At 37.3% G+C, this 15,931-nt stretch overlaps 1 protein-coding gene across 1 annotated transcript in view; it reads left to right on the top strand.

Annotated features, from left to right (window-relative positions):
- LOC150087211 (glycogen debranching enzyme) overlaps nucleotides 1-15,931 on the top strand; it is a 763,093-nt gene that overhangs the window by 246,570 nt on the left and 500,592 nt on the right. Inside the window, exon 10 of the mRNA XM_090371076.1 lies at nucleotides 3,502-3,625. Within this exon, the coding sequence (XP_090227202.1) occupies nucleotides 3,502-3,625 (124 nt within the window). The remainder of the gene's footprint in view (nucleotides 1-3,501; nucleotides 3,626-15,931) is intronic.

The raw sequence follows: 15,931 nt of genomic DNA, 5'->3' as shown, positions 1-15,931 counted from the left end.
TTTGAGGTATTGCTCAAACCATCAAAGGCAGATATTGTTGGAATATCAGAGACATGGTGTCACACAGATATAAGGAATGCAGAACTGGAATTTGGGGAGTACAATGTGTACAGAAAGGATAGGAAGGGAGGAGGGGGTTATGCTATTAGTTAAGAAACACATAAAATCCAAGGAAGTGAAGCCAGTCGACATGGCTGGACAGTGCAGTGTCGAATAGGTTTGGTGTGACATAAGCATTGGGAGATCAAAATTGAGAGGAGGAGTGTGCTATAGGTCTAATGACTCTGATGAGTATAATAAGAAACTGTAAAGAGAAATAGAGTGGGCCAGTAAATCAGAAAGTCTTATAATGGGGAATTTTAATTTCCCAGATATTGACTGGAATTTGTGGGTTGGTTACTCACACACTAGCAAGGCTTTTGTGGATTTATTCGATGATTGTTTTCTACATTAGCATGTTCGGGAGGCAACTAGAGGGAGTAATACTCTTGATTTGATTATCAGTAGTGATGCTTCATGCATTAAGAATCTGCAGATAAAGGAACCACTAGGTGGCAGTGATCACAGTGTGCTAAAGTGGGATTTACTCAAAGAGGTAACTACCATTAGGGGTAAAGGGAAGGGTTTTTGCTTTCGTAAAGGCGACTACAATGGTCTGAGACAGTATTTAAATTCTATACAGTGGGACCAACTGATGATGTTACCAACAGCAAATTCAAAATGGAAAGCATTCAAAGAATTAATCTTGGAAGTTACTAGGCTTTACATACCAACTAAGAAATACTGTTCAAGATTTAGGCCTAAATGGATGTCAGATGAACTAATGAGACATGGCAGAGAAGAAAAATGCATGGGATACATACAAATTAATGGGTGACACAGAAGCTTATGATAGATATAAGTTGGTCTGTAACCAAGTCACAAAGGAGATTAGACAGGCAAAGGCAGATTATGAGAAATCTTTGGCAAAGGATGCAAAGAAAAACAACAAAGAGTTCTTTACTTATTTAAACTGTAGAAGGAAAGGGATGAATCAGATTGGTCCACTGGATATTGGTGGTTCAACTGTTGATGATCCTGCTCAGGTGGCTAACAAACTAAATGAGTATTTTGCATCTACAATCACACATGAGGAGTTATTTAGGGAGGGGAATGCCAGAGGTGAATTGAACTCTGGCAGTGAGCTAGACAATTTTGTAATAACTGAGAGGAAAGTGGAGGAGAAATTGTTAAAGATAAACATAAAAAAAGGCACCCAGGGTGGATGGGATCTATCCAGTTATATTAAAGGAGGCAGCAAAGGAAGTAAGCAAACCCTTAGCCATAATCTTGAGAGCTTCCTTGGACTCAGGGGAGGTACCCATAGAATAGAGATGTGCAAATGTGACCCCAATTCACAAAGGCTGACACAAGTAATTATAGACCTGAGTTTAACTTCTGTTCCAGGAAAATTAATGGAGGCACTGGTTAAAGAAGCACTGCAGGATCATCTAGACAAGACTTCAGTTATAGCTCGTATACAGCATGGTTTTTTTTTAACGGAAGTCTTGCCTGACCAATTTGATTGGATACTATGATGCAGTCACAAAAGAACTGGATGCAGGGAATAACTTTGATATTATATACTTGGATCTTAGAAAGGCCTTTGATACTGTTGCACATGGAAGACTGCTGAACAGACTGTGGCAGTGTGGCATGGAGGCACATTGCTGCTATGGATAAAGGGATGGTTGATGGGGAGAAGACAGAGAGTGGTAATCAATGGACACTGCTTATCATGGACTAATGTTATTAGTGGAATCTCTCAGGGTTCAGTGTTGTGTCCATTATTGTTTTCTGTATTTATAAATGATATTGATGATGGTATATCAAGCTTAATGTCCAAGTTTGCAGACGATGCAAAGGTTGGCAGGGTTGTTAAGGACACTACTGACGCTATGCTGCTGCAACAGGATCTGGCAAGGTTGAGCAGATGGGCTGAGAGGTTGCAAATGAAGTTTAACATTGACAAATGTAAAGTACTACATATGGAAAACAGCATTCCAGAGCAAAGTATCAACTCTGTGGTACTACACTGAACGTGGTAGAGAATGAAAAGGACCCGGGGGTAATTGTGCAGGCAGATATGAAGTTCTCTGAGCAGTGCAGATGGGCTGCAAGAGTAGCTCATGGTGTCTTGTCAATGATATACAGGAATTTTTTTAGCTGGGATAAGGAGGTGATTATTTCCTTGTATAAGGCAATGGTCAGGCCACACCTTGGGTACTGTATACAGGTCTGGAGGCCTCATTTCAAAAAGAATGTAGAGCTACTGGAATGAGTACAGAGAAGGGCAACAAGATTAGTGAATGGAACAAAGACTTGCTCTTACGAAGAAAGGCTTAAGATTAGCAAATTACAATGTCTGGAGACTAGGCACCGGCGAGGTGATCTGATAGAGGTGTATAAAGCCTTGAATGGTTTAAGCATGCTCAATGTCGATGGGATTCTTTCTCTTGCTCAGAATAATCACCTGAGAGGGCATAAATTCAAATTGAGGAAAGACAGAGGTAGGATAGATGTGTGGAAATTTGCCTTTAGCCAGTGGGTAGTTGGTTGGTGGAACAGACTTCCATCCCTTGTTGTGGAAGTTGATAGCGTAAATAAATTTAAGGCTCAGCTGGACAGGTATTTCGAACGAAAGAGGGGTATAATGGAAGTGGTTTTTTTTTTTTTTTTTGGCTGATGCTGCATTAAGCTTGCTTTCTTGCATCATACTCTACTAATGATAAAATAAGTTTAAAAATGAGGATGAGTAATGGTAATTTATGGCTTTTATGGAATCTAACCCTAAATGCTGTATGAAAATGTGCACACATTTCCACCATGCACTGTTTTTTTTTTTTTTTTGCCTTTTTTTCCAAAATGTATGCCATACATTGTAGCAAGATGACCTATAGAAGATTAGCTCAACAGCTTATTTCTTCCATTCTTGCAAACACTTTACCAGAAAAGAAGTTACCAAAAACATCAGAACTTCAACATTTTTGCAGATTGTACTGGTCTTTTAAAAAAAAAATATCTAGCATAATGCAAAACTGTAAAACATTTTGTTTGAAACCAGACTAAGAATCTGGAAAAACTATATGAGTATTCCTGTTATTTTAATATATATATTTTTTCACTTTAATCTTTATCCACTTTATTATAGAAATCTACAGAAATTGCCATTTGGATAAATTAACTATTTAATATTTTTATTAAATATTTAATTTAATAATTAAATAATTTGTGCTTTCCTTTTTCACTCTTTGTTGAAAAAATAAAATACAAAAGTTTCACTTTTCAAATTAGCATAGCACACTTAGGGAAGGTAATGTTAGAATACAAATCCAAATCTGCATGTTTAAATTTGCAGGCGTGTGTTATTACTGTTGTTCTCCAGTAGATGTATGAGATGTATTCAAATTTTTTCAATGTTCTTGGGATATTTTATATTAAAATAATTGCTTTTATTTCTAGTATCTGATGGATGCAGCTCGTCAAGTAAGACCTGATTTATATGTTATTGCTGAACTTTTCACTTCAAATGAAGCTATTGACAATGTCTTTGTTAATCGATTGGGCATCAATTCACTTATTAGAGGTTAGTATTTTATTTGTTTTAGGTGGGAATATATAATTATGAAAAGAACAAAGTATCTGATTATTAATATTATTATTATTAACATCAAATTATTATTATTATTAGCCATATGGTGCAAGGAAGCCAGAGGCTTATGCTGCACCAGCCAAAAAAAAACTTGTGTGTGTGTGTGAGAGAGAGAGAGAGAGAGAGAGAGAGAGAGAGAGAGAGAGAGAGAGAGAGAGAGAGAGAGAGAGGGAGGGGGGGTAGAAAGGAATCACCAAGAAGGATAAGAATGATGATTCGAGCTTAGGACCCTGGGTTTGCCAAGCCCGTACTCACCGGATGTGAGCCTTCTGGGGTTAATATAATTTTAAGTAGTAGCAAACAATTCTAAGCAAACTAGAATGTATGAACTCTTTTGGAAACTTAAAAATGTAAAAGATATTAAATCTTTCTAGCTAGATATTTGTATTTATAACTAAAAGAAAGGTATCTTGGGTTTTTGTGGTTTTCAAGGTTTAAACATCTTAGTAAATGCAATAACCTTGATGGTTGGAACAGAACAAACTTTGTTTCCCTATCGGTAAGTATTAGTATTGACAAAATTATTCAAGGAAGCAAAGCTTATATGGCACTGGCCAAACAAATAAAATAAATAAAATACTACATCTCTCCATTTCTTCCAATAATTTTGTCAAACTTTCTGAATTTTATTTGAACTCTCCACCTTCCACAACACTAGGTGGATATTTTTTCCAACAGTTGATTACCTTTTTGGCTGAATGTAAATTTCTGCACATCTCATCTGCACTCATCCCTTTCCAGTTTAAATTTATGCCCTCCTTTTTGTTTCAAGAGAGAAAGGTAAAGATACCATTAGCAACAGAGAAAGGGTAAAGATGCCACTTCAATTAGATCACCAGGTGCCAATTTTTCAGAGACCACAGTTTATGCTTATTTATAGAATATCCTTTTGTGCCTCTAAGTAATATTGTTGTTCTTCTGTGCACCCTTGCTAGCATATCTATGTGCTTTCTAAAATGATGTTTCCAATCATGTATGCAATATTTAGATTTAACCTAACTATTGCCTTATACAATGGAATGATCACCTGTTTGTCCCTTCTGGGAAAGTTCCTGTATATCATTGACAGAACTCCCATGAGGTATTCTAGCAGCTTATTTACTCTGCTGGAGAATTTCATTTGCCTGTACAATTACCCCTAGATCTTTTTCATACTTCAGTATGAAGTAAATTGGGTACCATTGAATAATTTGTTATTCTGGGATTACCCAAATGCAGTACTTTGCATTTATCACTATTAAACTTTGATTGTCATTTTCCAACCCACATACTTAGTTTTTTCAGATCCTTTTGAAGTAGAAGTAGAAGTAGCGTGACCTGATTAGTGTTAGTAACCACTGTGCCCACTTTTCTGTCATTAGCAAACTTAGACACCAAACTCAAAATAAAATAAATAAAATATGGGCTCTATTCTGCAAACATCCTACAACCACCAGCCTTATCAATTATAAGAGATTTAGAGAAAGAAGAAAGGCTCTTTGACTCTGTGTATGCCCGCTATTACCAAAGATACTGATATTCAATTCATTTTGAAAACAATTAAAAAATAAAGCATCACCAACTCTCTCCTGATCCTCAGTCGGAATGGACAGTATTTATCAACTCCCAAAGAAATAGCAAATGAATTTGAATAAATTCTCTCAACTATCTACAGTGAGTGCATATGATTGAACCTTTAAAAAAAAACTAAAGAAATAGTATAACTTCTGCATTATAATCAAACATTTACTATCCTGATAGGATATTCTGTATAATGCTGCAACTGTTAAATAACACCATTCTTTGATCTGATTGGTTTCTCCCCCCGAATCAGATTCTCTCTTAAAATTGCTATTCTGTCTCTTGGCACCACTCAGTAATGCTAACTTCCCCCCCTCCTCCACCAAGAAAGGATAAAACGCATCCACTGACCAATTTTTCTTACCAACTGTCTTGGCAAAACTTGGAGAAAATGATACACTACAGATTAAAATAGTATTTGGAATGACACCCCTAAATTTAATGAGTGAACATTACTATGAATTTTGGAAAGAGGTCCTCCTTGGACCTTATGGTTAATGTTGAGGAAAACATCCAGAATGCTATCATCCAAAAAGAGATCTTCCTTGGACCTTATGGTTAAAGTTGAGATAAACATCCAGAATGCTATCATTAAAGAAAAGCATCTCGTCACAGTATGCTTTGACACCATGTGATATTGAAATTACACAAGACTTTTGAGATCTGCATCTGCTTGACCTATGAGGATATTTACCACTTCTGATACAGAGTTTCGTTAGTGCCATACTTTTCAGGTTTGTTATCAGAATACCCTCTCCCACCTTTCACCCCAGAACATGTAGTCTTCCATTGCTTGGTCTTCAATGCCACACTCTTTGCCATCAGAATAAATCAAATGGCACAAAACATTCCTACTACTGTTGAAACATACTTATATGCTGATGACCTTACTATCTCTTTTCACTGTTAAAACATGAATTCCATTGAATAACAATTTCAGCAGTCAAGGAAAAAAATGGATGTTGCAGAATGGGTACTGTCTCTGAGAACAGAAAATCATTGTTGTACACTTTCGTGGCAAACACACAGTGCACTCTAAACCAGAATTACGACTAAGGACTTACCTCACACTTAGGGCTTACAATATGGAGATCCTGGGATACCGAATACTGGGATCCTAGTCATTTTTTTTTTCCGGTATTCAAATAACCGGTATTGATACAAAAATACCGGTTTTTCGGTACTAATATAAAAAATAAGTGTTTATGATTTAATCACATAAAGGTTATAAAATCACCTTTATGTGATTTTATAGCCACCAACCAAAAAGGATAAATATATACAAAAGTATACTGCAGCAGAATTTGGCAAATAATTTGTCATGCAATTAGATTCCAAGACTCATTTGATCAGTTTATTGTCCAAAATTGTCTCAAAAAAGCTTGAAAGCTTTTTTGAGTTGAGATATTGTATGCAGAAAGCTTTAATTTATTTAAATTCAAGTATTTATTTCTGTGAGGATGAATTTAATTTGTTATCTGCACTATATCTACATTAATACCTAGAAAGTTAGCAGTAGATGCCCTTTGCCCCAAAGAAGCAAATCTTTTAACTGCAGATGCTGCCATAAAATTTTGATGAAAACTCTTGGCAATCAAAATTCTGAAACAGCTAGAGAATTGTATACAGCATTGAAACCCCATACTTCACAGAAGCGTACAAATTTATTACATGTTCTTCAGTATTTGCATAGCGGGACACAATACAATAGCAGATTATTTAGTATTAGTAATGGCTATATGGTGCAATGAAGCCTAAAGCTTATGATGCACCAGGAAAAAAAAGAGTAAAATTATAATAAAATGAAATAAAATAAATAATTAATAAATAATAAAATGAAATAAAATAAATAATTAATAAATAATAAAAGAAAAGCAAATAGACAACCTATGCATTTCCCTCCTTCCATCCAGCTGACCTTTGAATTTCTCCAACCACCCATGTAGATAACTTACTCCAGTAATTTCTAACTCTCTGGCTAAAATAAAACTTCCTGCAATCCAATTTAAACTTATCCCCCGCCCCGTAACTTCAATTTATGGCCCTTAGTTCTAGAATCATTTATAACCATGAAAAATTTGTGCTCATTCAACCCGTTACAATTCTCGGAGAACTTCATGTCTGACCGTATCGTAACTTCCAAGTCCCTTTCCTCCAGTGCTGACTTTAGTTCAACTCCACCAAGTGTAAAAGTTATTTTGGGGTTGCTCTTCCCGAGGTGTAAGACCTTGCATTTTGCTGAATTAAAGCATAGCTGCCACTTTTCTAACCATCCGGAATTCTATCTAGGTCACCCTGAAGAAGCTCTGCTTGGCGGTGATCATTAACTACTCTACCGATCTTTACATCACCTGCAAGTTTAGACATCACACTCTTCATCCCTTCATGGATGTCATTTAAGATAATCAAAAACAACAGTGGTTCCAATAATGATCCTTGGGGAACCCCCACTTCTTACATTAACACAATCTGAGGAATAACCATTTATCAAAACCCTCTGCCTGGTGCCCTCAAGCCATCTTGCTATCCATCTAAGGATTTTCCCTGTGAATCGAACCTGTTCCAGCTTATAAAGTAACTGCTCATCTGAGACTGAGTCAAATGCTTTGCTGAAATCTAAATAACCAATGTTGAAATTATTCCCTAAATCTTGCTCACGAGTGACCCTGTCAAAATAGCTAAACAGGTTAGTTAAACACGATTGTCCCTTTACAAAACCATGCTGCATATCCTTCAGAATTCCATTTCTGTCTAAATGATCCTGAATTCCACCCTTGATCATTGCCTCCATGATTTTCCCTACTACTGAAGTTAGACTGACCAGTTTGTAATTTCCCACTACACTCTTAGAACTGCCCTTATGTATTGGCGATACATTGGCACTTTTCCAATCCAACAGAATCTCTCCTGAGTCTAGTGATGCTCTCATAATTAGCCTTAGTGGTGTAATGCACTCACTTACTGCCTCCCTTAAAATTTTAGGGTATATACCATCAACCCAGGAGAAAAAAAACTTTCATGCTTACTTGCATGTCGGCACGAAAGTTTTTTTTTTTTTTTTTTATTAAATAATCATGTGAAATTTCAATATCATTAATTACATATTTTTCCACTTCACTCCCATATGTTCCAATTGACACCTTTTGTAAATATCAATGCCAAGTAACTGTTGAGTTCATCTGCAACATCAGTTGGGGTTAATACTATCCCATGCAATTACATGGTCCGATCTGATTTGTCCTTCTCTGCTTTGCATTTATATATGTGAAGAATTCCTTAACTGCACTCTTTGCTCTCTTCTTTATTCCTTATCCTGACTCTTTACTCTCTGCCAGACTTGGTAAAGATAGTGAAAATTATACTTCGCTTTATACAACATCTTTCTCCTTCAGAAAATGATGAACAGAATTCAACCTTGGAAGACCACCGTGGGACAGAACATCGGTGTTCTGAAAATTCCTTTCAAAATAAGAAATTGCTCGATTCTAATGAGATTTTTGAAAGATAAACTTAAGTGGGAAATTAAGGAAATACTTTTTAAATATTACTTCTAAAAAAGTTCAAAGCCTAGAATATACAGACTGAGATCGTCTATGACTATCTCAGTACAATAGCACCATCCACCATAGAATCCGAAAGGACATTTTCTGCCGCTAATCAAATATGTACCTTATTTGATAAGCATACTATATGTATGCTTATTTTTCTTAAGAGCTCACTTTATTCAGACAGGTAGTATGGATACATAAACATAATTAAACTTTGCAGTATTAATATTTTTTTTGTTATTAGAATAATTGTATTTTAAATTTTTTTCAGAATATTTATTATTGCAATTAAAGTTTATTTAAAACATGAATTCAAGTAATTACAGTACTTGTTTTTTTCTTACTTATTGCACCTAATTGTCATCAAAATTTATTGAGGAAAAATGTTTGTTTTTGGAATACCAGTATTAATACCCGTATCCCAGTTTCATAAATTAAAAATACTGAAATACTGGTATCTCTGTTTCATAAATTAAAAAATACTGAAATACCGGTGACTATTTCTGAGACCTAATTCTTAACAATAAGCTTAATTTTCTAAAGCACATAATGAATATGCAAATTTTATGGCAAAAAAAAAGATGAATATGCATACAGTACTTTCAGCCATGACATAGGTTGCTGACTGATATGCTCTGCTTCACTTGTACTCCATTCTTATCATCTTATTTCTACTGGACTATGGCACTCCCCTATATGACTCTTCTAAGAAAAAGAATGCCCTTGAGTAACTCAATACAGTATGTTATTATGTCTTACAAATAACCTTGATGTCTTCAAAACGGCTTCCATTCAAAGTTTGAGTGGAGCAAATTAACCCCTGCTTTATATACAAAGTAAGAGAAAACTGCTACTGTTTTAACAAGAACTAATCTTTCAAATATTGAAATTAATGAATTCCATCTAGTTCTCACATCTAGTAGTAATGACAATTCTTTCCCCTTTTCTTCAACTATATATTTTTGAAGAATTGAATTTTTCACACTTGAATTTTTAAAACTTTTTTAAGTGCTCGGGAACACGTTACAACTGTATTTAAATTTTCTATTAACTTCAGTTCATTATTATTCTGATACGAAATATCTAAACTATTTTCTAATTGTAAGTCATCATCAGTTTCATCTTCATTAACCTCTTCGTCGAGTGATTCCTTTTTCTTTTGGTAAAAATCATCAGGAACATCTAAGTGAATAGCATGACTATAACATAACTGGTTCTCAACTCCAGTTAACAAACCATACTTTTGCATCACCTTTGCACTGTCATGTGTAGAAGCAACAGTGTCATTTTCAAATTCAATGCCGAATTTGAATTTGGTAGTTGCAATGCCCTTCACACTAAAGAATTGCACAATTTCTTTAGTGTGAAGGGCATTGCAACTACCTTTTATGTAAATAAGTCCCAAATTATAATTACTTTTTTCTAGGTGTAAAGTCACATTAAGATAACGCTTCATAGTAACATTAATCCATTCATCAACCTTTATTCAGCTTTCTGTTTCAATTTTACCTCCTTACAAAATGAAACGATTAACTTTTTTACTGTTGCTTGACTCTGTGGCATTTCGTAGCCCCTTTTCACAATAAATTCAATAAATTCGTGAACAGCTCTAGAATTAGTTATTGCACTAATTGAAAAATTATCTTTTGCTGCACGGTCAGGCAATAGTTTGGCTAAACTTTCGCATTTTATATATGTCAATATTGAACCCCTTTCAATTTTTTGTTTCTTTGCAGAGTCAGGAGTAGCATTGTTGTCTTTGAATGTAATGTTGTGTTTGCGTAGATCATTTTGCAGTCCTGTTGTTGGCCTCCTTTGCACTGTATAGTGACGGTTGAAAACCACCCAAAAAAAACAAGAGAGAGAGATATACCCCGCAAGTGCAGAGTAGGTACGGCTAGCATGGCCAGTCAGTAGGAGCCGACAACTTGGTGGAGATCCGGCACCGTGAGTGCTGCTATGGTGGATGGATCGTGTTTGGGAAAGTCTAGTGTCATCATTGGGACTCCATTTGGTGAGTCTGTGTCGCATCCAGACTGAAGGCTGGTCCGGTATTCCATGATAGCGAATAGTGGGGAGGTCAAAACCGGGAGTCCAAGATAGGATGGTCAAGTCCAGGGACCAATGTTAGGTCTCTTCTTGATGAGATGTGTCACATCTGAAGGGGAGAAGTTGGTCCAGGAGTCAGTGATGAGGAATTTGTCAAGGTATTTGAGGACCCTGTCTTTGATTGCGCCGCTAGTATTGTCACAAACAAGTGGGGAGACAAGTTGACTACTCGAGATGTGAGGGATCAAGTTGGGTTGTGTACTCAGGATGGTTTGTTGGTCAAGTCTTGTATAAGTTGGTCCAAGGCGTTAGCATTCATGACTCGGCGTCTCCGTAGCCAGGTGGCCAGGAGCAGCAGTGCGTAGCACACGCTTCTTGATTAGACCGGGGTTCGAGCCTGTAACCACCAAATACGGAGGATGCGGAAAGGTCAGAGGAATGACCACCGCATATCCTCGGAGCAATATGGCCTTAGTTGCTAATGCTTCTAAAAACCAAATAACAAATAACAGCATTCATGACTCAACGATGCGCGCAACAATTGGCAGCCATGGTTGTTTTGACCTATTGATTCGGATACTATGGTGGTGGTGGTAGCGCTTTCTGCCTGGTAAATAGGTCCATTGCAAATTGAGTCAGGGCTAAGTAAGTTTCTTCATTCTGTAGGGTAAGGTGTTCTTGGTTTTGGTATTTGAAGCATAGTTTCGTCATTAGGATCCTCCTGAAGTCCTCATAGATTTCACAGCTGTGGGCAAGGTGCTCCCACATCTGATCCTCTCCACAGTGGCAGCAGGGTGAGTCTGAAATTCTGAAGTCATGTAGTTTTTTCTGGAAGGAGCCATGTCCAGTGAGGAGGTAGGTAGCATAGGGTCCCTGTGAAAACCAGCCAGGTGTGAGGGGGGTAAGAGGCCCTGACATGCAGCTCCAAAGGGAGGAATTTTTTGGTGACAGCACCTTTACTTGAAGTCTGCCATCTTTCTTGCCAGGTGTCTGTTAGATATTCATTAAGTCTCTTCTTTTCAGTGTTTCTATTATTTGCTGGGTCAGTGGTGAAACCGGCGCAGGTAACTGTTCTTCCTTTGGCTAATTGGTAGAGCAGCCCATGACGAACAATCTCCAGGTCCAGTGGAAGAGATCCAATGAGGATCTCTTCCACTGGACGCTAACAGTGGTGCTAACAGTGCGACAGGCATACAAGGACAGAAGGAGAAGAGAGCGCTGGATAGTTCCTAGGCGCGATCTGTTTACAACTGTATTGGCCTTCTTGCACCAGACTCCAGAGGCATAAGCGATAACTGGGATGAAGACTGCCTTATAGAAGAGGGTGAGCGTTCTCTTCTTGCTGCCAAGTCTCAAGAGTTGCCTTGAAGGATAGAGATGACCTGGTTGGCAGTCGCTTGCAGTTGGACTCTGTTATTGGCAGAAAAGAGCATGACCAGGTCATCCGCCTGGGCCTGTACATTGTTGAGTTTGGTGTTCAAGAAATCGTCCAGCACCAGATTCCAGAGGAGAGGCCCCAGGACAGACCCCTGAGGGCATCCCCCTGAAGACTGGTCTGGAGACACTGCAGTGGGGAGCAGACACGATAACTTGCCGGTCCTGGTCCTGGAGATAGGTCTTGATGCATCTATATAAATTTTTTTGGGACTTGCGCCCTCCGGAGCCTGCCCATGAAGCTGGGCCACCAGATGGAATCGAAGGCACCAGCAAAGTCGAAGGAGATTAGTAGAAAGTATTTGGAGTTGCATTTGGTAGCAGCTTCAATGATTGTTTCCAGTGCATCTACTGTGGATCGTCCTTTCCAGAAACCATACTGGTTAGGCGAGGAGAGACCAGCATCATTGTAGTGGGCTTCTATTCTATGGGAGATCATCCATTTGAGAAGTTTGCTGAAAACTGGCAGCAGTGCAATGGGCCGGTAAGATTGTGGCAGATCATGTGGCTTGGTTGCATTCTTCAATATAAGTCTAACGGTTGCAGTCCTCCACTGTGTGTGGGGAAGAATCCTTGGTGGAGAAAGTGGCTTAACAGGTTAAGTATGGTTAACAATCAGTTAGTATGGTTAGTGGGAATAAGTACAATGGCTTTCTGGACGATTTCAGGATCGAGCATGTGTCTTCCCGGAGCCGTCTTGTTTCTGATTCTAGATGCAGCTAAGTTGAGCTTGGTTGAGGTGAAGGGTTCTTCAGTTGCAGTTGTGCAATATGTCTCATTTTCCGTGCAGAGCTGTAGCTGTTCCGTTGTGTGTGTGGGTCAACAGGCTGCTGGAATGTAGCATCTAGAATATTATTGACAGTGTCTTGCCATGATCTGGTGTAAAGACCGGTAATTTTGTTGTTGATACGACCTAGCCTCTTGGCAGCTTGTTAGTGGTCACTTTGTACACAATCACCCAAGGGTTGGCATTCCCTTCAGTGCTTACCAGAGCTTCCCATGAGTGCCTTTTGTGGTGTACTGATTCCTGGTCACACGATATTGCTGCAGTGAAGCCTCTGCAGGCTTCACTGCAGAGGCTTCACAAACAAAGCTTTCACAACTAAGCAGCTGGCAGGCAGAATCAATTTTTCAACTATTGCAAGTGGTTTTGTCTGTTGAGCAATCAATTCAGTCACTTGGTAAGATACAATCTGCATCTTATCCGAGACTGACATTCATTTTTCAAAATATGATCATTGGAATTCCTGCTATTCCAGAATTCTTTAGAAATATTGAATATCCTTTGCCTGATTTTTATGTTTTGACAAGAGATGTCTTTTCATCTTACTTGGGTCCATATTGACATTGGAAAGACTCTCACCAAAATTTAAACACATAGGCTAAGGTACATTTTTATTTCCAGTCCATGTGAAACTGAGACTCAGGTATCCACATATTGTTAACAAACTTTCTTTTTTGGAAGTTTGCTTAGGCCTGCTACTGGTGTTGAATTTCGACAAGTCTTCTTCAACACTATTCAACCTGCTGGTACGGTTTTGAAGACAACGATTCTGGATCACAGTGTGGATTGAATCATCCTCACTTAATTGTCTTGCTCTCACTTTGGAAAAATATCTATCCATGATCTGCTAATTAAAAATTATTTTATTCTTAATACTAAATATAAATCTTGAAATAAATCCAAAAATAACACACTATAATATTTAACACTGCAGTTAACACAGAGGGAGTGACACTTTTGCACTATCCTCGTTTATTCATTCAACTGCTGTTTTCTGGAACAACCTTCCTTCATATGTATTTCCTAAAAATTACATTCTACAGAAGTTCAAGTCTAATGTCAACAGATATCTTCTTTTGTCTTCTCAATCTCCAACCCAAGCATGGTACTAAGTACTACAGATTCTAATACCTCTCTTGTTTGGAGTTTTCAAATAAAAAAAAGAATAAATAAATTTCTAATTCTCATCTTAACTTAATTACTTTTACACCACACTACTTTTAATACTTGACACTACATTAATTATAATAAAATTGACTGAAAATGCTCACCACTTTCCTTATATATAACTTTAATATATTCAAGAAATGCATAGAAATTTCTAGAAAAAATTGGAAAATTCTTTTTTTTTTTTAAAAGAGGTTAAACACATTTTAAATAGTATATTTATAATTTACATTATTTTTAATTTTTTTGTTATTATTAAAATCTATTTGATATAAAATTCATTATATTACTGAATAAAAGCTGGAAACTTCTGGAAAATTCTACAGGTTTCTATACATATATTTACTATAGAAAAAAAAAAAAAATATATATACATATATATGTTATATCACATATAACAAAATAAATAAGAAAATGACCTTCATATTTATTTTTTCCATATGAATTTTTTGAAAATGTCTCAATCCTTGATTGTAGTAGTAGTATTGGCATGTGATGCAAGAAAGCAAGTGTATGAGCTTATGTAGCATCAGCCAAAAAAAAAAAATTACGACACATTTCTCTCTAGATGTTTGTCCAGTTCCTCCTTAAATTTATTTAACCTATCAACTTCCACAATGCCAGATGGAAGTTTGTTCCAGCAATTAACCACCCACTGGCTAAAGGCAAATTTCTGCACATCTATTCTACATCTGTTTTTGCTTAATTTGAATTTATGCTCCCTTAGGTTTGTAATCTGAACAAATGGAAGAATACCATCAGAATTCAGTGTGCTCAACCTATTCCAGGCCTTATACACCTCAATCAGATCACCTTGCAGGTGCCTAGTCTCCAGCCACTGCAATTTGCAGAACTTAAGCCTCTCTTGGTAAGAGGATCCCTTCTTTCCCCTCACCAAACTTGTTGCCCTTCTCTGTACACGCTCAAGCTAATCTACATCCTTCTTAAAATGAGGCCTCCAGACCTGCATGCAGTACTCAAGGCGTGGCCTGACCATTGCATTATACAGAGGGACAATCACCTCCTTTTCCCTGCTAGCAAAGTTCCTATATATCATTGACAAAACCCCATGACCTGCCATGGCAGCCTGTCTGCATTGCTCAGAAAACTTCATATCTGACTGCACAATTACTCACAGATCTTTTTCATTTTCTACCACCTTAAGTGTGGTACCACACAGTTGGTACGTTTCTCTGGGGTTACTTCTACCCATATGCAGTACTTTGCATTTGTCAATGTTAAACTTCAGTTGCCACTTCTCAGCCCATCTGCCCAAATTTACTAGATCCTGTTGCAGTAGCACACTGCCATTACTATCATTAACAACCCTGGCAACCTTTGTATCATCTGCAAACTTCGACACTAAGCCTGATATACCTTCATCAATATCATTGATAAATATACGAAACAACAGTGGACCCAACACCAAATCCTGTGGGACTCCATGAAGAGCAGCGCCCATTGATTACCACCCTCTGTCGTCTCCCACTCAACCATCCTTTTATCCATTGTAGCAATTTACCCTTAATACTATTCTACTCCAATTTGTACAGTAAACTTCTATGCACAACAGTGTCAAAAGCTTTCCTGAAATCCAAGTATATATCAAAATTATTTTTTGCATCCAGTTCCTTTGTAACCACATCATAATAACCAGTCAAATTTGTCAGACAAGTCTTTCCCTTAACAAACCCATGC

This window comes from Mastigoproctus giganteus, chromosome 4 (genome assembly GCF_048544385.1).
Source record: "Mastigoproctus giganteus isolate SK-2022 chromosome 4, ASM4854438v1, whole genome shotgun sequence".
Lineage (NCBI taxonomy): Eukaryota > Metazoa > Arthropoda > Arachnida > Uropygi > Thelyphonidae > Mastigoproctus > Mastigoproctus giganteus.
The sequence above is the reverse complement of the archived record's forward strand: the minus strand, read 5'-3'. Positions and strand labels throughout refer to the sequence as shown.